The sequence below is a fragment of the Diadema setosum genome, chromosome 16, assembly GCF_964275005.1.
Source record: "Diadema setosum chromosome 16, eeDiaSeto1, whole genome shotgun sequence".
Lineage (NCBI taxonomy): Eukaryota > Metazoa > Echinodermata > Echinoidea > Diadematoida > Diadematidae > Diadema > Diadema setosum.
Genome location: NC_092700.1, coordinates 9504433 through 9530662, shown reverse-complemented (window position 1 = coordinate 9530662; position 26230 = coordinate 9504433). Strand labels below are relative to the sequence as shown.

At 35.7% G+C, this 26230-nt stretch overlaps 1 protein-coding gene across 1 annotated transcript; it reads left to right on the top strand.

Annotated features, from left to right (window-relative positions):
- On the top strand, nucleotides 1-26230 carry LOC140240274 (uncharacterized). The gene is made up of 10 exons (XM_072320058.1): nucleotides 1-70; nucleotides 11644-11955; nucleotides 12574-12821; nucleotides 15026-15125; nucleotides 16998-17138; nucleotides 19314-19469; nucleotides 22591-22749; nucleotides 24012-24048; nucleotides 24413-24483; nucleotides 25983-26230. Exons 1-10 carry the CDS (start codon nucleotides 1-3, stop codon nucleotides 26228-26230), a joined length of 1542 nt encoding a protein of 513 aa, XP_072176159.1.

Sequence of the window (26230 nt, the reverse complement as noted above, 5' to 3'; positions counted from 1 at the left end):
ATGTCACGTTTCGTGTTGGGAGTGCCGCACGTTATGGCAGCCATTTTGCTGGGCGTTGCATACGGATCAGGTAAGCCCATCTCACCATCATGTGTACACTCCATCGCATTATGACAAACACGTACTCTCGAATCTTGTGTCTTTATGAGACGCATCTACGTTGAGCAAGAGAAAGGCCACAAAACATGACCATTGCTCGGATTGCCTTGTAATACGTGTTCCACAGTTCTCATGCACTATGCTCACTGTGTCTAATATCTTTAATAACAGGTGGAAGGAAAGCACAACGTGCATGCTATAGTATAGGCCCTATAATACTCTAAACATGCTATAAAAGGGGATGCTGTATGGAACCTCTATTTTAGGGTACTAGTAGGCCCAACAACGTTCAGTAAAGGAATAACCTGTATATGATTCCCGTGTGGCTATTGTATCCTTCAACACTCGATTCTGCTAAGAGGCAAGGAACAGCGAATAACAATACCCGATCTTCATGGATCATCTTCATCTTTCAAAATTGTAGTATCTGTCAATGGAGTATTATAGGAATGATAAATGTTTTAGTTTATGTTGATATCCACATCTTTATTCTTTTTTTTTTCAAAATAGTCCGTGAAGAAACGTAAATAGCAATTAAGCATGAGATAAATTTACCTGAAAAACACACTCATATTCTGATATGTGTTGAAACTACTTAAATCATTTCAGTTTAAAGAAATGGGATGGAGTTGTTGCTCTTATTGAAGAGATGTACAGCTGTACGTACCCAAATAGAATTGATACGGTACGTAGTATTATATGCCTCGATATATAGTTTTCACATGAAACTTTCATAAGGTTATGAATATTTTGCAGGGCGATTTCACTAAGAAGCAAGAAGCAGCAAATGCATATGACACCTGTTGATCCGATCAATACCCTTGCTTCATGGCTCATCTTCATCCATCAAATTTGTTACTTACTTCATGGAGTACTATATAGAAATGATAATTGTTTAGGTTTATGTTGACATCCACATCTTTATTTTAACTTTCAAACTCGTCCTTTGAAAAAAATAATGTATATAGCAATTAAACATGCTAGATTTATCTGAACAATACATTCATGATATTCTGATATGTATTGAAAATAAGTTTAAAGAAATACTTGTAGGATTGAGTTTTTGCCCTTATTGAATTGAATTGAATAGATGTATGTACCCGAAATATAGAATTGATACGGTAGTTGGTAGTAGGGCCTTTTATGATATGCCTCGATATAGTTTTCACATGAAAGTTTCATTAGGTTTTGAGTAAAACAAATCTACACAAATGTAGGGGCTATACAATTAACCTCACTTTCGATAATGAGTAATCTTAATGACAAAATGATAAAACATCGCATTTTCATTATATCCCTCCGATAATCAAGAATCTGAAATCTCACGTCTGAATTCAGCAGAAACTGATCACTGTAAATGTTATGGGGAGGGGGATGGAGGTACATGTAAGTCTTTAGTTGTACCATTTATCACTGTAAGTGCATGAAGCAGCTGCCTATACTGGTCATAAAAAGTCGTAGTACAACTTTCCCGTTTCAGTCTTCGTGCTCGCTTACGTTATGATAGAATACTCCCCTCTCAGATTTCGATGATTTACATCAGTCAAGGAAGATTGACTTCCTGGAGGGAAGCCTAGGGCACCTTGTATCATGCACCGGGGAACAATGCACCTTTGCGCAACACTCATGTGGGTTTTTTTTTATGGCCAAAAGCTGGAACGGGAAACTGTAAATTTAGTAAACTTTATGGTATAGGCCTAATTTTAATACTATCTAATTGGAAATAATATGTGTATTTTCAACGATAATTCGTTACCATGGCAACGGGAGAAGACCTCAGTCAATAACTACGACTTTAATGGCAATCAATTGCAAAATTTAAACTTGTAGTCACTTTTCTTAATTTTTACTATGGTGTAATAGAAAAAAAGTCGATATACTATGGTAACGGGAGAAGATATGAGAGTTACAAAGGGATCAATATTCAGCTGGGCTTAAAATATGTTAGTCTTCATGTGTACCAAATTTAGTACTTTTTGACAAATTTTAATACTTGTGGCACTATGATAATCACGTCGCTGGACTATAAAAGATGTTGGAAGCGGTTAGGATAAAGATGATACTATTTTTCACATTAACGAGGAGACCGCGAAAAAAACTTTGCGTTTTTTAGTATAGGTGTGCTTTAATAGGCATACATAGGCATCCATCAAACGTTGGTATGCCTGTAATTGAAAAAGAAAAAGAAAACAAGATGAATCGTCAGGTTTTGATATGTTGCAATGCACAATCCTTTGGGATGTGTTTGGTGAACACGTCAAAGGTCTGGTTATATTATGTAGCGACAGGCAAAATTACTGTTTCCGCTCTTAGTTATATTTATCAGTATTTCATTCAAATCATGATGTGTAAACATCATACATATCGAACTTCACACAGAGACATATTTTCAACTTTATGAAAATTCATTGATACAAATCACTAAGTGCTTGAAAACTACACTGTGGATGAAAACAACATCAACAACACATACATACATATATAATTGAATTGAATGGAATTGAATTGAATGCTCAGATATATTTTGTTTTCTCTATTGTCATTAAAATAATTTACTTATCGTAAATTAACTACACTATTAGCAAGTTCTAAAATAAGTGATTTTTATGAAAATTTGAATCTTTTTATTCTCCTAAATACCACTCATCCTGTCTTAAAAGAAAACCAAAATCCAAAGAGAAATGTGGATTGAGTACAAGCAGCAGCATTAGTAGAAGTCATCAGTGAAAGTGCGAGCAATATATCGGACAAGCGATGCAAAAGTATTGGAACCGCTGGTTGAGGATACTGTAATATAGAGGTTATGATGTATGTGTGGACATCAATATAAAGAAAACATAAACGCAATTCGACAAAAATTCACTTTTCTAGCATGATAAGAGAGCACTTGTCTAACCGTTTTCAGAAAGCAAGAAGAATGATTGCTATCCTTAACATATGAAGCGTTTAATTCATATTTTGTGAAGGTTGGATCTAATTTAGCTGATGTTATTCCGGAAACGGATATACCTTTTTCTACGTATTTAAGTCATCGCAATAATCAATCTTTGTTTTTTATGCCTGTATTAGAATCCGAAATTGTTGACATTGTAAATAATCTTAAAGCCAAAAAAAAAGTACTGGTTATGATGGAATTTCTAATTATCTTCTGAAATATGTTATACATGAGATTGTTGTACCTCTCGCCTATATATTTAATTTGTCATTGCTGAACGGTATAGTGCCTACTAGGATGAAAATCACTAAAGTTATCGCGATATATAAAAAGGGCCGAGAGGACGAACTGGGAAATTATCGACCAATATCGTTATTAACCTCTTTTTCTAAATTACTTGAAAAGATTGTGTACACATGTGTATTCCGATTCTTAAATGACTGTAATGTAATAGATGAAAATCAATTTGGATTTCGTAAAAAGCATTCCACAATTCATGCTATTTTACTCATGATAGAAAAAATTATCAAAGCGATCGATGCCAAGTGTCATACAGTAGGTATCTTTCTTGACTACTCCAAGGCCTTTGACACAATCAACCATGAAATATTATTATACAAATTACAACACTATGGGATTCGTGGGAGGGCCTTGGAGTGGTTTAGAAGTTACCTTACTGGAAGAACTCAATTTGTTAGTTTGAATGGCCATGTGTCCAGTTCACAGCCTATAACTTGTGGGGTACCGCAAGGATCCCTTTTAGGTCCTTTATTGTTTATTCTTTATATGAATGACTTTCGCAGTTCGTCCTCTCTGCTCTATTTTCTACTTTTTGCCGATGACACCAGTATTTTTTATTCAAATCGAAACCCTCATGTTTTACGGAATACCGTAAATACTGAATTAAAATCAGTATCTAAGTGGATTCAGGCTAATAAATTGTCATTGAATTTGACCAAGACAAAATTTATGGTTTTTAGCAATATAATCAATATTTTACCGGGTAAGTTGGTTGTAAACGACGTAGAATTGAACCAGGTGGAATATATACAATTCCTTGGTCTTTATATTGATTGTAAGTTGACATGGAAAGTTCATGTTGATTCTTTGCGTAAATTATTATCAAAAAATGTAGGTGTTATGTATAAGTTAAAACAGTTTTTTCCTAAACATGTTCTGCATTCATTGTATTCTACTCTATTTTTGCCTTACATAGGTTATGGAATCCTGGCATGGGGAAACTGCTGTACAACTAGACTTAATTCTTTATTATTGATACAGAAAAGAGCTATACGGATAATTAACTTCGCCACATTTTTCGAACACACTAATGTCTTATTCTTTTCCAGTAGAACACTTAAGATCCAGGATTTATATCATTTTAATATCGGGTCATTTATGTATCAATTAAACTCATGTGGTCTCCCTGATGTGTTTTCTTCGATGTTTGTCAAAAATACTGAAGTTCATTCTTACCCTACTAGACAAAAAGATTCTTTTCATCTTTCTCCTGTACGAACCGTATCTGCTTTAAAAACAATAACCACTACAGGACCTAAATTTTGGAATGAGTTGGATAGAGAAATAATCCAATCTCAGTCTCTTTATTCATTTAAACATAAACTGAAACTAGCTTTTCTGAATTCATATCTATAGCTATTCTTCAATCCTCCTCGATATTCTCTGTTCATACTTCACATTACTGACATCGATTATGTAACATGTGTCTCGCTCGTGATTTCTGTATTATCTCCTGAACTTCCTTTGTACACATTTGGTATCTCTGCTATTGTACACTGCATCTGACTTGTACCTCGCTCGGGTGATCACGCAACACTCAAGAAGTCTGTGCCGCGGACATTGTTTTCATTGTTTTCTTTTCTCTTTTTCTTTTTACTTTTTGGCGTTTATATTTCTCCAATTCAGAAATTGTCATTCCTTTAATTACATACCCAAGTAAGAAATAATCTCACATCCGCATCTGGGAATCTACACCCTACAAGCAATGCTTCTATGTAGATTCCTCATATTTCACATGTTTTATTGTCTTACAAGCTGTACGTGACAATTCATCCAGGCTTTTATATTGTGATGTTTATGTTTTATGTATTTGTTGAAATGTGGAATATGGAACAATAAAAAACAAAAAAAAAAAACATATGTCAGTATCAAGTTGATGGAATGTGTAATTGTCATGAAAAATGGGTTTTTGTGAAATTCCCCTTACATTTTCTTTATATTTATTATTGTTGTCCACACGTACATCGTAACCTCATCCAGCGGTTCGTAACCTCATCCAGCGGTTCAAACACCAAAACTTTAAAAATTCATAACTTTTGCATCGATTATCCGATTTTCCTCAAACTTGTGTTTTACTCATGTTGCTACTTTCACTCAATCCACATTTCTCTTTGGGTTTGGTTTCTTTTAAGGCTCACACACAAATGTATGTGTATGCACCCATACACTTACACACACACAACTGTTGTACACACATGCACACAAAACACCCACGCTTCCAGGGCCTCAAGTTTCAGTTTCTATTACTAATCTTGCGGTATTTCGCAAGTGCGCTGTGTTGAAATTGCAGAATAAAATACAAATTCATCCCGAATTAAAAAAAAAGTATTCGCATTTACTTCCACATGACACTGTACAGCATGCTACACACTGAAAACATACATGTATGGAACGCTTTACATTTGTTAATAAATGAAGAGCTTGCTTCCAAAAGGCGCTTAATCCATCATTTTCAATAGATTTAGCGCCTTTTGGAAGCAAGCTCTTCAAATGGTGACAATGAACGTACTAACAGTTGGTACCAAACGAGTAGCAAACATTATCAAGTAGAGAGTGCCAGTCGTAAAGTAAGCAGTGCTATAACTATGAAATTTGCAAAGTAGGTACATGAAATAAACCTGCTGCAGCCGCTGAAAAGCTAGTTTAGTTACTGTAGATCGCGTGGGGTATTTACAAGAGGGAGAGATATTATGGTCAGAGAGAGAGAGAAAGAGAGAGGGGATACAAGTTGGAGAGACAGAGAGAGAAAAAAACAAAAAAGTTTAAGAGGAAAGAGACGTGTATACAAAAAAAAAAAATCACACACAGAAAGTCTAAACGTGAGCATATCAGGACGCATGTCATACACAGATATGTGGTAGTACGTCTTTCAACTTTACTTTAATGTTCGAAGAATTATACATTGATTTTACTAATCTCATGCAGACGTGGAGGTATACAAGTCTAGTAGGAGAGAATCAAAAGGATCGGTGGTACGAGGTAAACATGCTCAGCTATGCATTGATGGTGTGTCCTTCAGATAGCTGCAGCTGTTTGGAGAAACACACGCGCACACACACACCTATATATATACACACACACACATATATATATATATATATATATATATATATAATACTAGTATATGAATATTCATATACTACGATGTATTTGCCCTTATCTTCCAGGGAACGACAATATTCACGAGAATGAAACATAACTGTTTGTTTTTATCTTTTTCTTTATACCCTTTTTCCTTGTACCTAATATCCTCTTTATAAAAGCCCATTGCTACTTATACAAATGTAATGTTCTTTAAAAGAATTCTTCATGAATATATTTGAAGCAGTTTTGTTTTGTTTTGTTTAGTTTTTTGTTTGTTTGGTATTTTTTACTATAAACAAGGAATCACAAAATGCAATCGTCCTAATTTTCGGTTTCTAAATTCATGTTTTCATACCCAGTTGATATAACATATTTAATTCAACTTTAAATCAAAGTTAGTAAAGGCTTTGAATTACTTTTAATTTGTTTCAGAATTGGACTTATTATGTATATGTATATATATATATATATATATATATATATATATATATATATATATTGCAGCACCGCCTGGCCATGTTCTGGTTAAGTCCTTTGCCGTCACTACATATATATATATATATATATATATATATATATATATTGCAGCACCGCCTGACCATGTTCTGGTTAAGTCCTTTGCTGTCACTACATGTATGTATGTATTTTTTTTTTGTATTTTGTATTTAGTATTTTAACTGTCATATCACAAGCGGTGCACCCATGAAATTTAAGCTGAATTATGTATTCATTCTGGAGCAAGCGCCATGAGCGCCTGACTTGGCGGATACCGGCGCTATACAAGACTTCATCATCATCATCATATATATGTATTAATTATATATATATTTTTTTTGGGTGGGGGGGGGGGGGGCTTTGCAAGAGTATTCGACCTAATCTCGATGTAGGAAATAGAGGTAAACATTTCATTACCTTTTTAAGTAGGCGAATATTTTGTGATTTCTTTGAGATGAAATTTCTTCACAATACAAACGATATGTCAGTCCTATCAAATTGACACTACGTCAGTTACAGTTTCAGTTTGATTTTATTTGCCTACTTATATTACAAGGCTACACACAAATGCACAATGAAAATGACAAAATCAGAAACGTCTAATCCTACTCGTAACATAGTTGTTACATGATCACGTGTATTTTGTTGATTTACGTTTTTGAAATTATTACAAGTATGTTCTGTTAATGCATTGTATAATCTTCATGGTTTTATAGACATACAAAAGTTAATAGGTTGAATTGAATTAAATAGAATTGAATGATATAGGATATACAGGTACGTAAAATGAAGTAATGTAGGTGTTACCAATTATATATTGCGAAGTTCAAGTGAAGGAGGCCGTCCTCGATATTAAAGCAATGTGCTGACGGCCTCGTATAAGATGACACCTTCAAAGAAAAATCGAAGCTTTTGGAAACGTCTTTTCAAACGTTTAGCGTCAAAAGACAACAACTTTCAACGTCAGCAAACTATTTCAATCTGCAATATCCAGTGAAATAGGTCTTGGCCATTGAATTATTACTTTTTACTCACTTAAACCGTTGAGGACGAGTCCCGAGTATACTCGGGCAAGTGTCTATGGTAAATGCGTGTTGTAGCAAAATCAGTTCGTCCTCAACGGGTTAATCAAAAACAACTTCATTCATGGCATGCTTTTTTTTTCTATAAGTTCAACTCGGCTGCGCCTCGTTGAGTGAATCATTTCATCTTTTGTCTCATAGAATATTCTGCCCATTGCACTCAAAACAAAGATGTATATATATATATATATATATATATATATATATATGTGTGTGTGTGTGTGTGTGTGTGTGTGTATGTGTGACCGTGCACCTCAAAACGCCCATAAAGTCGCACACACTGATTGCGCGTGAGGACTGAAAATGAGTGAAATGGGTCAACCTAGCCGAACTTGACTTTTTCATAATTTCTGAAAGTGCGGGTCTTCTTTTACATTATGCTAAAATTTGGTATCATCAAACGGGCAGAAAAGTGTGTTTTTTAGCAATTTATCTCGACCATTTTTGGTAGAATAGTGTGATTAGTTGTGTCTTTAGAATCCCTTTTTCATTTTTGAAAAACCTTGTCCACACTCTTCACTTTCAACTCTCATAACTTTTGAAAGGATAGTGCTAATACTGCTTTGAAAATTAACATTAATTATGGACAGAATGTGATAATGAGGCATGCTTAATTTCAGTTTAATCTGATAATCCCTTCATCGTTGTTACTCTGGTGGTTTACTTCCTGTTTTTTGTCCCATTCATCGCACAGCCAGCACGGTTTGGTAAAGATTAAAGAATAGACACTACTTCAGAGCCTCTTTTCTCAGTTCACACTTTTCCTGAGTTTGTGCTTTCTTTCCAATATTTAGATAGGTTTGGAGAGTCCATTTAATTTGAATTATACATCATTTTAAAGCTTAAGGTCTGCTCTTTCAGATTAGGGTCTTAACTAAAAATTCATGTCTTGCGACTTTTTGTTTGTTTTGAGGTGCGGGATCACATATAATGTATATATATATATATATACATATACATATATATATACATATACATATATATATATATATATATACATATACATATATATATATATACATATACATATGTGTGTATAATAGCTGAGGTATCTCATCTCTTTTCCTTTCATAGTTTTCGTTACTAGTTTGTTTAAGAAGACCAACATTTTCATCTATACTGGGACCTATACATTACAAGCTCTGCTTTTGAGTAGGTCCCCCACATTTCATGTTTGTAAAATTGTCTTCTCTTGTATTCTTTGTAATTACGACCCTATGTCCAGTCTTATGTTCAGTCGATTATGTTTTTTGTGTTTGAGATTTGGAACAATAGAATCAATAAAATCAATCACAAAAATCAATCTCATTTTCTCTGGGCAGATATTATCCATTAAAAACATTCATTTATGGACTCGGTGAACCGCAAACACGAGATACAACAGTCTCCATTGCCGTCACTTAAGCAGGAAGCTCGCTGTTGATATATAAGGCACAACGGAAATCGAACCTTCACCTATATATACATGGAGTTAAAGGGGAAATCCAGTCCAAATATTAAGTCTGCTGAAAAAGAGTAAAATATTGCGAGTTCAAGGATATGAATTTGATTGAAATCGAATGAAAAATTAGGAGGTTATAACATTTTGCAGTTTTGCTATTTATTTTTTTTTTTGAGGGGGGGCAGTTCTTGAACTGTCAAAATATATAATTACTGCAAAGTGAGCATATAATTCCCTCGCAACTTACCATATAGTTTATGTATAAAATTTCCAACTTTCCTATTTTTTTATTCATACGCAATTATGCCCGAGGCTCAAATTCTCGTATGATATTAATAATATGAGGTTTTGAGCCTCAAATCCGAATAACTTCGAAATAATGATCAGTTAGATATTATCTAACTGATCATTATTCTGAAGTTATTCAACCACACTGTTTAATTCGAGCGTATTAACAGTGTGCACACAATGTGAGTCATCAATTCCCAGTGTGAAACAAAGCATTACTATGTGAACACTCAGTGAAAACCATGATACAGTGTGAAATAATCTCCACACTGTTAAAGCACTGTGGAGATGGTTTTGGTTTTGATGTGGAGATTTGGTTTCTTCTGCAGAAGAAACCAAAACCGAGCATTAGTGCTTTGAAATAGTTCTAAAACTGAGTTTTAGGGATGGAAACATTCACTGTAAAAAAAAAAAAATGAATCCGTGTAATCGATGTTCAGTATTGTTGAATATACGAACTTGAGCAATAGTTATAATAGAAATGTTTCCAGACTAAACCGTCTCAGTTATGGTTTAATAAAAAAAAAAAAACAGTGATATCTCCTTATATTTTAGGCTTTATTGCAAAAATTTTATAAGATTATAGATTATAGGATGTTTTGTGATACAAAAGACCTACACATACGCCTCAAATGTGATATCTTGAACATTTTTAAAATCATTTCTCCCGAAGGTAAACAGGATCTTTAAATTCGAGGGTTTTCACATAGTCGACTATGTGAACACATTGTGAACATACTGTCGGACACGTGTGAAACGTGTCAAACGTGTGAATATTCAACCAACACACCGCTGTCCTCGTTTGTCTTGTTTGCATCATAATGACGTGATTCTGGGGAGGTATATGTGACCGTGCATCACAAAACGAACAAAACGTAGCAGCCCTTGATTTTACATGAGGACTCATAAAAGGTGAAATTGGTCTACAGAGTCAATCTTTAGTTTTTCATATTTTCTGACAGAACTATCCTTCTAAGTTATTCTTCAGTTTGGGGTCACAACATGAATGGAAAAGTGTGTTTTGAGCAGTTTTTTCTACAACTCTTTCGGGGGGGGGGGGGTAGAATAATGAGCTTTGTCTCAGAGGCCCCTTTTCAATTCATGAAATCTTTTGCATACTCTTCACTTTCAAGTCTAATAACTTTTGAAAGGATAATGCTACTGCTTTGAAAGTAGCCAGAATGTGTTGACAGAGCTTAATCTGACAATCTCTTCATTGCAGCTGTTGCTCCGGTGGTTTACATCCTGTGTTTTGTCCTTGGTAAAGATTTAAAAGCGCTTGAATAGACCCTGTCCTTCAGAGCCTCTTTTCTCAGTTAACACTTTTCCAGATTGTGTGCTTTCTTTCCAGTATTTAGATTTATTTGTATTGAGTTATACATCATTTTAAAGTAGAGTCTGTTCTTTCAGAAACGGCTCTTAACTAAAAATCCACGTCTTGCGACTTTTTTGTGGTTTTGTGATGCAGGGTCACATAATAGTATATATTGTTATGCATGATATAGAATAGTATTTAGGCCTACAAATAGGACAAGGAGTTGAATTTGCCTTTTTTTTTGCATATCTTATAATTGACGTATTTGTGTTAACGTATCCTTTCTTCGTGTTATTTCAAAGTACTGTCTCTATCATAGACGCTGGTTGTCTATTGCATAAACTTGTATACAAATATCATTATCATATCTAGGTGACCCGACATTTGCTACTACGACAGTTGCTCCAGTCTTAATATGCTATAGAGACTTGGGGTTTAGGGGGTTAGAATTATGTTTTGGTATATAGTTTATGTTTGACTCTAGCGTGCAGGTATTTATTTCATGGGAGCAATTGTCTCAAGGAAGAAGTGTCTTGCAACCTTTTTTTCCCATCTATGCTTGCCATCACATTATGCGCTTTTGAATTCATTATATTTTCCCCAGGAGATATCCGAACAGTTCCAGCTATAAGTGCTTTGCGGGGGTCCACAGTAGAGCTGCCATGCGAAGTCGACAGGCCATTTATAGCCGTCTACTGGTATCGCCACAACTCCACGGGAGATCCGGACTACAAGATTGTGATACAAAACTATCAAAACAAGATCCACAACAATGGGGGTCCGAGATTCAACATGACGCCGACACACACCCTAGTGTTGCGGAACGTGTCCGTGGCGGATGAAACTACGTACTCGTGTCACGCGGCTCTGAGAAATGGCGACTGGCCTCGTGGATCCACCAACTTGTCAGTAATTGGTGAATGGCAATCTCAGTACACTTTAGAAGCATAGAGGAGAGGAAATGAATATCAAAAGAATAAAAAAAAAAGAACACGTGTGTTAATTTCTATCACATACAATACCTTCACCAGTAAATATGACGTTTACAACTGTACGTATAGTATAATATAGAAATGCATTAATTAATCAATGTGGAAGTGCACAGAATAAATTACTAGTATCATGGAGCTTACATCAAATACTGAAACGACATTGGGGACGTTTCTGACTTTATTGGGGCATTTAGCCTGTTAACTGATCAGATACATGTAAACTATACTGATGTAATTACACACTATGCATAACTTCTTATGAAATATGCGAAGGCAGTGAAGTGTTTGACTCAGCTTTATTATGATTATTGTAAACGGGACAAAAGCCACCAAAGAAAAAAAAAACCACTCACTTAAAGCAATTAAGGAGATTATTAGATTTACTGCAACATGAGGAAGCATGAGATAAATTCTATTTATGATGATATTACAGAACTAATGAAAGTTGAGCTAAGATTTTGGGGGTTTCCAGGACCATTCTGTGCATTATATTGAAAGAAAAAAGAAACCAATGTCACATCACTTTATTACTTGCCTACCAGTTCGTGCCGAACCACTGCACCCGACAGTGGACCACTGCAAAACGACCAGTGAGGGAGAATGTACCTACACGGTGGGTAAGTTGATGGAAGAGTTCGAATTGTTCCCCATCGTTTGCCGAGTGAACATGATTCGTCCAGCAGTGAGCTTGTCTTGGATCAGCGTAAAGGGTGACACTCACTCCGAGGAGTACGCCTGGAAGGAAACACCAGCTGAAGGCGGTCTTTGGAATGTGTCCCTAGGACTCAGGGTGAGACACGCGTATTCATGTGCAAGATGTGTATCAGACACTAACAAATACAACAAAACGCGAGGAACATTCAAATAATCCACGTATTACCGAATCTCATACTGGCCGTCCTATACAGGATAAAATAACGGCAATAGTAATAGTAATACATGTATTAGTAGTAGTAGTAGTAGTAGTAGTAGTAATAATAATAATAATAATAATAATAATAATAATAATAATAATAATAATCAAATGATAATAATAATTATAATAGAAATACTAGCCTTCATAGTAATTTCATGTAACAGTTGTAGACCGTACCATTCATACAAAGCGATTTACTTTTTTAACCTAACAGTGGACCCTGGTGAAAAAAAAAAAAGTCACCGTGAATAAAAGCACAACCCCCCCCCGAAAAAAAAAAAAAACCAATCAAACAAGTCGCTCCCACTGATTTTGTGTGAGGAAGTTTTCTTCTACATTACGATAAAGTTTGGGATCATAGAACGAAAAAGAAATCTTGTTTTCAGCATAGTTTTTCTCAAACACTTTTCTTTTTTTGTGTGTAGAATGGTGTGATTAGGTGAGTCCGCCAGAGTTCCTACTTTACTTCTTAAAGCTCTGCTCATTTACTCTTCACTTTCAACTATAATAGCTTAGGAAGAATGAGGCTACTGCATTAAAAGTTGGCATTAATCATGGACGGAATGTGTTGATAAAGCATGTTCATTTCTTTCTTCTTTCTTTTGTCCCAGTTCACCGCACAGCTAGTACGACTTGGTAAAGATTAGGCGCTTGTATAGCCTCTTTTGTCATCTACATTTTATCCGGAGAATGTGCTTTCTTTCCAAAATTACAAATGAGTTTTTCAGCTAAACCTCTGGTCTTTCAGAATATGCTCTTAAAATCCATATGATGCATGGTCACATTCTCACACACACGTATATATATATATATATATATGTATATATATATATATATATATATATATATACATATACAGGGTGGCCCAAAAAGAACGGAACGCCTAAGATCTTTAATTTCAGCAATGTTGTTGCAAATATGTCATTATTTTGCATACTATTGGAAAGGCCATTCTTTTTCTAATAGAATGACACTAAGTTCTTTAATTTTGGTTGATGTGTTATGATTTTAGGACCAGTTTTGTCAACCCCTGCAATTTTCAAAATGTGATCATTTTGCACTGTCAGAGATACCGAAAGCAGCGACAATTCGGCTTGTCATAGAACCAGTAGCGTTCACAATGTGTGGAATGTGAGGCGGACAATGACAATCACACCGTCCGCTCCACATTCCCCACACACTGTGAACGCTACTGGTTCTATGACGAGCCGAATTGTCGCTGGTTTCAATATCTCTGAGAGTGCAAAATGATCACATTTTGAAAATTGCAAGGGTTTACAAAAGTGGTTCTAAAATCATAACACATAGCAAAAATTAAAGAACTTGGTGTCATTCTATTAGAAAAAGAATGGCCTTTCCAATAGTATGCAAAATAATGACATATTTGCAACAATATTGCTGTAACTAAAAATTTTAGGCGTTCCGTTCTTTTTGGGCCACCCTGTATATATATATATATATATATATATATATATATATATATATATATATAAACAAGACTCCCTATTGGGAAGGGCTTTATTCATTTTTGTTTTTGCTTTCTTGATGTGGCTGCCTAAACCGTTTGTCGATAATACTCGCTATGTGGGATACGAATGAAATTAATTTCAAATTTCCTTTCATTTCTAATGGTTAAAACGAAAACAATTGTTTTTTAGTAAACCTAATACCATTCAAGGCATTTGGAATGAACTAGTATTGTACGCCTATTTGATTTTGATACTTCATTCCATGAGTGTGTGTATATATAATTAAAATTATATATTTCAATTTAAACAAAGAAAGGGAATACTGACCAAAAACAAATGAAGAATAGCGAAAGCTTTGAGCGAAGAAAAAGGGTTTTCATCAGGATTATCCTGATGAAACCCCATTTTATTTGCTCAAAGTTTTCACTATTTTAGTTTTCTCTTTCTTGTTTCAATATATGTATATATATGTATATATATATATATATATATATATATATATATATATATAATTATAAATGATAAGCAATAACATGCACACACACGTAATATACTTGCATGCATATACACGTCCATGTAATCATAATTATTTCACATACATTATTCCAGGTTTCGAGGTATGACGTAGAGCGCAAATTCAGGTGTCTAGCAGAAGGTATTTCGGTAAAGGGGTCGACTGAAATGGTTGTGCATCTGAAAAGAGAGCCAGGTAATTGACAAGAGTAATATTAACGTTACAGCAAAAACGACTGCTCATCTGAACAAAATTTATGAATGAATGTATTGTAGTAATGTATATACCTCATGTGAGGGAAGTGTATTAAACATGTCATCTGAGTTTGCTTTGTAGCACCCCCTTAATCTTCATTTTCAGTCTTCAATGAAATGCTTGTATGTGGTACTTTATTTCCTAAAATATTTTATTCTCTTAAAATTGGTAATAGGGTTTTGCGTTTGTTTAGAAATGAGCGAGTAATGAATAAAACTAGAAATGTCGCTATGGCGACTGGTATGCCTCCGCCATAATGCATGATTCTCCTAATAGGTACAGATAGTACATGTGGACAATGTGTGATTACATTTTCACAAAAGTGGCAAAATATTAAAACGACAAGTTTGTCACAAATGTGTTAAATGTTCACCTCCCTTGACCTAGGTTTAATTGGATGAATACAACTGTAGGAGAGCATGTATTTGGGAGTTAAGGACTTTGACTTGACTTTGACCCATTCATATGTTTATGCATCTGAGTTATTTTGAAGGTACAGAGAAAAAGTGCAATTTCTGTATTGAATAGTAAATTGTTACCATTTTCATCTGGCCTTTGACCCTAAAATTTATAAAATAATCACTGTCGGCAGAACATGCATAAATATGTAGTATGTTTCAAGATAACTTGAGCCACTTCCGAGATATGGAGGAAAAGCTTAGCTCAGCACTTTCACTTGATCTTTGACCTTTGAGGCAAAAACAAAAGAAAAAAAACAACTTTCCAAAGAATCTCTATTAGGTTATGCATGCATACAGCAAGTGTGAAAAATATAATAATCCTGCCAGCATTACATAAACATGACGGAAATAGTAAAATTTTGAAGTGTTTCCCTTGACCTTTGACCCCTGACCTTTGACCCCATGAACCCTAAATGTTCAAGATAATCACTGCCAGTCAGTACATGTATATATACTATGTTCCATGAAGATACCTTGAACAATTTCCAAGGTACAGAGAAAAAAGGTGAAATTTTAATATTTTTACTTGACCTTTTGACCTTTGACCTTTGACCTCATGACTCAAACTTTCACCAGAGAATCTTAATTGGGTAATACATGTATACACTAAGTTTCAAGAAAATATCTTCAGGCATTGCATAGATATGGTGGAAATAGTGAAATTTTATGTATTTGACCTTGACCTTTTGACCTTTGACCTTGAGCATGTGCACCAAAAAGTTGATAGGCACAACTTCACCCCCTAATACACATACATGCCAAGTTTCATTAGGATACCTCAAAAGGTTTTCATAGTTACCCTGTCCACAAAATTCATTACGGACGGACGGAAGGACGGACGGACGGACAGACGGAAGGACGGACGGACGGACGGAAGGACGGACGGACGGACGGAAGGACGGACGGACGGACGGACGGACAACCCGAAAACATAATGCCTCCGGCACCACTTCGTGGCGGAGGCATAAAAACAACAACACGCAGTCATTTAGTGCCGAAAACGATGATATTGCATACAAAGGACGACTTTTCTTTTTAATAATAAACCCTTTTTTCTTAACCCGTTGAGGACGAGTCCCGAGTATACTCGGGCAGGTGTCTATGGGAAATGCGTGTTGTAGCAAAATCAGTCCGTCCTCAACGGGTTAAATGCCTTTTGTTGGTTTTAAGGGGAAAACATATAATTCCTTTATCTCTCTCTCTCTCTCTCTCTCTCTCTGTTATTATATATATATATATATATATATATATATATATATATATATATATACATACACATACATATATATATACAGTGACATATATCTTCATTCGTATATTTTATTTTCTTTTTATTCCTTTCTTTAAACAGCCATTCCTCAGGACACTGGGGCAGGCACATCCCAACGCGAATGCCAGTCGGTGAACCATTTCATTGCTATTATCGTAGTGCTCGTTCTCATTCTTGGGTTCCTCGCCTGTGGTTTGCTATATCTTATGTACAGGCTTAAAGGTATGAAAATAATGCACTATCATGGTTTTTTTAAGGAATGTCACAAAACAATGCATTACTAAATCCAATACTTAAAATGTTTTGCCATCCAAGTCTCCAACATTTTTTGCTATTTTTGTAAGAGGATACAGAATGAAGAAAGTTCTTGCAAAAGGGTCTAAATCCACTTAACAGCTAATTCTTGGTTGACAAATTGGGTACACTCTTCAAACAGAGTATTCTTCGCAGCTGTTCGTGTGCTGATTTCTGATTAGTCAGGAAAGCCAATGACGACTTCGCTCTTACCAATTAGCATACAGGGTAGCTACCTAGTGGATAAAGGCTGTTTTGCTAGAAAAAAAAAGTGTTTTGTATTTAAGGCCCTTCGGAAAAAATTGATTCCATTCCATTCAATTCGTTTATTGCAATTCAATTCAATTCAGTTCAAAATGATTTTATTTCCATATAAAGTAATACAAAGTAATATACATAACGCTTACATGAATACATAACATCAAAAGGAACTTTCAATCACGTGATTTTTTTAACAAAACATGAAAACAAGTATCATAATGATATTAACGCTGGTTTGGATAAATAAATAAGCAGGCAATACAATCTCAATTTATAACTTTATATGGAAAAGAGGAATTCACAAGGAAAGCATAGCTTGTAAAATTTGTGAATTACTCCAGAAGGTGTTGGGGGCATCTCAAGATTTGTCAAGGACTCCATGTGTAAGATTTTGATATCCTGATGTCAGGCGAAATAATCAGAAAAAAGAAGTCTATGACAAGGACAAGAACAAAAATGTGGACTGCAAAGAAAAATCAATTTGATGCACAAGATAAATATCTATCTTAGGCATGTGAAAAATTACCAAACGATTAAAAGAAAAATTTTAATGTCTGCAAATCTGCATCTGAGCTTTTCAAATGGCCATTTTTTTTTTCTTGAGGGGAGCTGACTCAGGGAAGTGATCATGGTGGCATTATAAAAACTTTCTCAATATTTCCTTTTCTGAAAGTACCGGTAGTTCTGTTCATACATTTACAGGTTCGAGGTACAGTCTGTTGAAATGAGAATGAAGCCCAAATAGTGGTGATTGAGGGAATGCAACAATATTTGTAGAAAACATCACTGAAGTTTGAGGAAAATGGGAAAACCTCTTCAAAAGTTTGGAGTTAGAAGCTCCGCTCTCGGTGCATAAGTAGACTACAACATTTAGTGCAAGCGCATGGACAACGATGTGAATTAATTATAGGCCTATTTAAGGAAAGGTCATCACATTTTTTGCATATTATTTGCTAGCATAATGAAAAGACACTTTGCTTACCTCTTTCAGAAAAAAGAGGTTAATCATTACCCTAGTAATCTATCCCTTCATGTGTGACGTCAAGAAAAAAATAAAGTCTTATCATCCAGCGATGATGCTAACGAAATTTTAAAAATTATACATTTTATACGAATCGTCCGATTCCCCGTACTTCACCTGACGTGTTCTATCGTGATTGCCGCATTTGCTCAATCCAAGTATTTATCTTATTGCCTTCTCCTTTCAGGTCGTATGATTGTAAATGTGTAGCCATTAGTTTCTTATTCCCATAACGACTGCATTTTCTGTCATAGTAATCTGGTTACCTTAATTATTTTGAAGTTTATATAAAAATATGTTTACATTAGCATGAAATCGATTTGTAATAACATCTTTCCTTCACTGATTAAATGTTTTGATTATTCATTTCAGTACGACGTCCTTTGACTGAGTTACAAGGTAGGATGAATTATTCAAACTATATTTGAGAAAGACTGCATTTACCATCATTTCATTTGACAAGATTTCAAACATGTATTCTCAATGTGATGTAATCAATCATTTATGATGGCTTTGCAGAAAATGATATACTCAGAGTAAAAACAAACGAAAAAAAAAAAACAAAACAGACGGAACAATCATAATACACAACATGCACTAGCACAATTTGAAGTCATTACTCTTATCCCTAGGCAATGTAATTACTATTCAAAGCCAATTTCAGTGTTCAAATATTAACAATTCGAAGATTGAGAGGAACAAAGTTTTTGTTGGTTTTGTTTATAAAAAAAAAAGTTGTCTGCAACACACTGTGCAGTTTTCAGAATGGAATACATCAAATCGTCATGGTTGTTTATCACATGCACATTATTTCCATGCAGAAAAACGGAAACGTGTATCGAAGTACAAACCAGGCAAGCTGGCTACGGTGGATCATACAAGTTTTGGTTTACCGAAGAAAACACGCCTGGCTGTGTACGGCCTAGCGGGTGCTGGGAGATCGTCGTTCATCAAGAGTATCATGTACAGCGTGTCTGGTTAGTGCAGTTCTAAAAAACATCATTAACACATCGTTGTCATCGGGTATAGTTCCAATACCTTTCAAGACATCTCTTGTTTCCCCTCTGTTGAAGAAACCGAACCTAGATCCCGATGTCCTGAGCAATTACCGACCAATTGCCAATCTGCCATTTGTGAGTAAGCTTCTTGAAAGGATTGTGTCTACACAGTTAATGTCTTATGTTGACAGTAATCATCTGCTTCCCACAAACCAGTCAGCATACCGCAACCTCCACTCAACAGAAACTGCCTTGTTGAAAGTGCTCAACGATCTCCTTCTTGCTGTCGACAAAGGCAATGAGGCTCCTCTTCTTCTTCTTGACTATTCGGCTGCGTTTGACACACTCGACCACACGTTGCTACTACAACGACTTAGTAATGACTATTCCACCACAGGCACTGCCATCCAATGGATCAAGTCATATCTTCAAGATCGCACACAGAGGGTGATAATCCATGGGACCTGGTCACGTCCTAGTCCTATCAGCTGCGGAGTTCCGCAAGGATCCGTTGCCGGCCCCCTTCTTTTTCTCCTCTATACAGGTCCACTCACCAGAATCATCAATTCTCATCATGGAGTCAACTACGCTATGTATGCTGACGACACTCAAATTTACATAACTATGTCACCTGGCGATAGGATTGCTGCTGTTAATTCACTGAGAGAATGTCTCAACGACATCAAAGCCTGGTCCACTGCCAACAGACTCCGTCTGAATGAAGACAAGTCTGAACTCATCCATTTCTCATCACAGTTTAAGAGCACAGTTCCTCTACCAGATCTAACTACTCGGGATGGGATTATTAAGGTCTCTGACTGTGTTAGAGACCTTGGTTTTACTTTGGACAAACACTTAACTCTTAAACACCATATCACAAACGTTTGTAAGTCTGCATCATGGGGTATTTTCAAAATAGGGAAGATCAGGCGTCTGCTTGATCAATCATCAGCTGAGCGGCTCGTCCATGCCTTCGTCTCCTCCTATCTGGACTACTGCAACTCCCTCCTTGCCGGCCTCCCTCTTTCTCACATATCCCCTCTCCAACGTATCCAAAATTCAGCCGCTAGATTAGTCTCCCTTAGTAGGAGACATGACCATTTATATCTCCTGTTCTCCGCTCACTCCATTGGCTTCCAGTACATTCCCGTATTACTTTCAAGATCCTACTTCTGACGTACAAAATCACACGTAATCTTGCACCCATATATCTTCAAAAGCTAGTCTCTCTCCGCTCCTCCTCTTCTGCCAGACCCCTCCGTTCATCTTCCTCTCTCCAATTACTTCATGGCCCACGTACAAAAACCCGTTATGGTGACCGAGCCTTCTCTTCCATTGCTCCCACTCTTTGGAATAAACTCCCTCGTTATATTCAGAATGCCTCATCTGTCGAATCATTTAAAATTATTCTTAAAACTCACCTGTTTAATCAGCTGTAATTTTTTTTTCTGGAGGCGCACACAGTTATCAATTATTGTACCATTGTATCACATGTATTTTTCTTTTCTTTTCTTTTCTTTCTTCTTCTTTTGTTACTGTTAACGTTAATTTTGTTAATGTTATTGTGTTTTCTAGTCTATTTGTACAAGTAGCAAAGTGCGCTTAGAAACGTCAGTATGAAGCGCCATATAAATGCAATTATTATTATTATTATTATTAAAAGGATGGTATAGATTCAGTTGAGATGGGGCTTTAGGTTTCCAACTTTTTTGATGATTATTTTTTGAGATAACGAGAAACATCTTTTGAAATATTAGAGGACATGTGTTCTTAAAAGAATTCAAAGTTTATGTTGGTGAGAATTACTTTTGAAAAGGCTGAGATATCCAAAACAAGTGATCATGATAAAAGGTAAGTCCCATCTTTTATCAGGATGGCTTTGTTTGATTTCGTTTTTTGGATATCGCAGCCATTTCAAAACCGATTTTCATCAAATACACTTTGAATTCGTCTGATAATTGTATGCTCTTTAACATTTCATAAAGTGGTTTTTTAGTAAGCTTATTTTGCAGAAATATGAAAATGTTAAAGGCTGAATTCTCATCTCAACCAGTACTAATAATTAATCCACGATTAGATTACGGAGCTTTCGCTACGCGATGGGAAGAATGTGAGAGGAGGACGCGGTCCCGTCGTCCACAGAACTCTTCTCTATGCTCCCGTCTCCATTTCTAAGCAAAGTTCTGCTTTTTTGTGTGGACGCAGCCGTAGCGACAAGATAGGAGATCGGCTGCCTGCAGGAAGGCAGCTCAATCATGTCCGAATATCTAATCGGGCCCGGACGATATTTTGGCCGAGAATAGTTCTAGTTTTCCCCATGATGGTAGGATTTCTTTTTTCGGATTTGAGCATGCACAGAAGCAAATTTTGCGAAAGCTCCCTCATGTCCTTGCAAAACACTTCTGCTGGTTGGTTCACTCGTTGATATTACAAAGTATTACACTACCTCTAACGGACATCAAACGCACGTATCCCATGTATACACGACCAGAAAATATTGTGAGTTTAGAAGAGAAATAAATTTGCCTATCCGTAACAAATAGATGCATAGATGACGTTAAGGACGTACATCGTTGTTTAAGTTATTGTGCATTTTTTTATGGGCTCTATCAATCATTTTATTTGCCACTGAAGGAAAACCTATTTTTCTTGTTACGTCGCGGCACATCCACAACAAGAATGTGCATTTCTTCGTCGTTCTATAAGTATCCGCACTAAAATCAAAGTAGCCGTAGGAAAAATGCGCTCCGTACCCTTGAAAATGTTATGGTACTGCTATTGTAACCCAATGACAAATATGTGCATGGGGAATTACAATACTTGTGATGCCTTATATTAAAAAAGTAAATCGTGTAGTATAGATACGTGGTAACTTTTTGTTTGTAATATCATATAATCACGGTATGCGGTAATCCGTCCGTCCAACTCGAAGCATAGTCATGAACAGTATGATTTTGGATGACGACAATAAGAGTGCACAGTCTTGATGATGGAAAAGAACTTGTACGCTGTGCAACAATCGCAAAACAGTTATGCGGCTTCAGTGCTATTGCTTTTTTCTCATTTTTTATGCTTATCTTTTTTTTATCAACGGATGTAGGCCAACTTCCTCTCCTCGGAACGGGCAAGCCAAAAGATGGCAAAGGCGCCACAGTCAAGTCAAGTTGTTATAGGGTAACCAGAAACATCGTAATTCAAGATACCGTTGACCTACCGGCAGAAGACATGGACAAAACGTCAAAAGTGATCCACACAATGCGTAAGTCAGTTACATCTGCATCGCTCGGATGAACAGGAGGCATTGTTCTGCGAGAGTACACAAATCGACTTGTACCATCGTATAAAAGTGAGAGAACGACTTGAATATATATCTGTATATCATTTGACACTACAACTGTATGTGTAATGAAAATCCATTTCAAATGTGTGTGTTGTTTTTTTTTTTCCAGAGGTGAAGTCACGCATACTCACACGCACACTTAAGGAATTACATAATCCCTTAAACATACACGAACACACATTAAGGAATGCACGCATACACACAATCGCACACGCACATATGACATTATCACACACATTATCATACACATTATCACACACATTACATGGCACCTTAAGATGTAGATTAACTGGGTCATTTAGGAGGAAGCAATTGTGATATAAATGCACCAAACTTTTATCAAGGCACTGTGATTTGAATTTCTTTATATAAAAACTAATTGGAAATTTGTCGGACGAGAAATGTTTGTGTATGTTTGTACGTGTGTGTATTTTCCTTGAGTGTGTGTGTGTGCGCGTGCGACTTTACTTCTGAAAAAAAAAACAACAACAATGGAATGCATTCAATTTAAATTCCTACTTTCACTTTTATACATTGGCGCAGGTCGATTTTTGGACTCTGGTAAACAATTTAGTCTCCTGTTCATCCAAGGTTGAACGCAATATAAAATTGATTTCAAATGATTTGGAATGAAACACTTTTTCAACCCATACAACCCATCGTTTTGTTCAATTATGTTTTTATTTTATTTTATTTTTTTTTTTTGCTTTTTTGGGCGGGGGGGGGGGATGGCGGAATAAATTGGCATTTTCTAATGTAAACCTGTTTTTCTTAACTCACCCTGTATACAGGCCATGATAATACATCAAAATAGTAAGGTCACGGTAGAAGAACGCATTAAATGCCACTAACTTTTTAGTCAAAATCCAAATATTCGCGGGCCTCCATTTGTTTTGCGGAATGAACGTGTTTTTATCCCTGACGAATGGAGGGGCTCCAACAAACTGTATGGCAACTATTATATTTGCATGATTTGATACCTTTATATTCTTCCTGGTGATGCAATGTTTGTTTTTGCACTTAAATAATTTAAAATAAAAGGCCTAAACACTTTGAATTTTGACCCGAAATAAAAGCATGCAATTCGGGAAACGAATTGAAATGGTCATTTGTATTTTTTATTTGATTGATAAAATTTGATTATCACAAATCTTCCCTTAATGTAAATTTAGGACCCACAGAGAAAGATGGCATCTGCTGCCCAGTTATTGTTCTGAGGTGAGTGCCGTCATATACGTTGTGTTTATGATTGTGTATGAATATTTTGTTTATTTGGAATGAAAACATAAATGAAGTAAAATTAAAGGAAATATCTAAAATTTGCGCAATTCTTTTGTAATGATACATAATCTGTACTTTTGTCTAGCACATGTATTTTAATTCTTCATTTTAGCAGGACAAAAGAATTTGGGAATACTTTAAGTATATTCCAGGATATTTGGTACGAGGAATTAGCCCCCCCCCCCCCGTTTTGATGAAACATTATAGGTGTGTGTGAAACAATTAAATGCACTGAAATCCAAATTGATGTTGCCTACTGCTACGTAAATGGTTTACCTATACCCATTTGTTTTTATTACAGCAGAAACAGCGAGATCGGGAACCATGAAGACATATTTAAAGAGTTTGTTGCCGACATCAAAACTGCACTTTGTAAGTTATCTAAGTATATGTGACCGTGCCTCACAATGCCAACCAAACGTTGATAGGACTGAAAATAATATGTAAAAGGAGTCACCCCAGCTAATCTTAATTTTTTTCACATTTTCCGAAGGAGAATTTCTTCTTCTTTAGAATAATTATAACGTCAGGAATCTTAAAACGAACAGGAAACTGTGTTTTTAGCAGTTTTCCTCAAAGGCTCTTTATGTAGAATCGTGTGATTAGGTGTGTCTTACAGAGTACCCTTTTCATTTCTTCAAAAAAACCACCCATACTCTTTATGGTCCTCTCTAAAACTTTAGAAAGGATGATGCTACTGCTTGGAAAGTTGACATTGATAATATACAGAAATGTTAATAAAAAGATGCTTATTTTCAGATAAAATTCTGATAATCCCTTCATTGTTGTTGCTCTGGTAGTTGACATCCTGTATCTTGTTCCCTTCATCGCAAAGCTATAGCACGGCTTGGTACAGATTAAGCGCTTGAATATATATACTCTTTCAGAGCCTCTTTTCTCAGTTTGTGCACTTTCCAGAGTGCGTGCTTTCTTTCCAGTATTAAGTTGGGTTAGGAGAGTCCATTTGAATCGAGTTATACATCATTTTTAAAGCTAAAAGTCTGCTCTTTAAGAATTTATAAACTAAAAAATCTCTCAGACGACTTTTTGTCGATTTTGTGATGGAGGGTCACATTTACATTATATATATATAGAGAGAGAGAGAGAATGAGGAAGATCAATGTGAGGTGATTAGAATAAAAGAAAATAATTACTATCAATAACAGAACAGAACTCTAGAATTGGACATGAATCATGCTGTCAATCCCAACAGTTATTCTAAGAACAAAAATTTTCGGTCACCCTGCTCTCTGTGAAATGATTCAAAATCACTTGACGAAAGGTAGGTGCCCAAAAATTTGATTATTCTTCAAATAAACCGTTGTTCCTGGCAGCATGATTCATGCCTATTCCTGGATTCCTGTTCTATTATTGACGGTGTGTATATAATTATTATTGATGGTGCGTACATAATTATTATAGCTGGGTTTGTAGCAATACTGTACGCTTGATTATAATAATAGACGCCTAATCTTGAGGTCGTATAATGCCAGAAAAGTGCATTTACCATAAATAAGTGTCTCTTTCGCATGGTTTGTCCAGGCAAAGAAATAAAACAGGGCCTGTGGTAATAACAGTTAAGTCTTTAAAAAAATGTTTGATATATTTCTAATTTTGTCAAGGTCATAATCACTGGTTTCATCAGGTCTAGGCCCTGTTCTATAAAGAGTTACAATATATAGTAGATTTCTATCATAAGTCTATGGCTACCTGTGTGGTGAGGAACTTCATAATCGACTAATAATTGATAAAACGGGGCCCTAGCTAGTATGACAAAAAAGAATGTCCTTGCAAAGACTGTAATTGTTACCATCATTTGAATGTTACTAATTTGATGGTCATTGTATTCGTAATCATTGTTTCTGTCACAGCTTCGGCTCCTATATTTGTAGTCACGCGCCAAAATGGTGACAAAGGAGATATGGGAGATGACAAGATCAAGGAGAAGATAGCCAGTCTTGGAGGTGTAGACGACAGAATCTTTTTCGTGAACAATATCCTCAAGGAAACGAGTGAGGATGAACCCAAGATGGCCTTCCTTGACATTCTTCTAAAGCTACTACAGGTGGCGGACGACAACATGGTCCAACGTATGGTCAACGCCCCTGTCAAAGTCTAG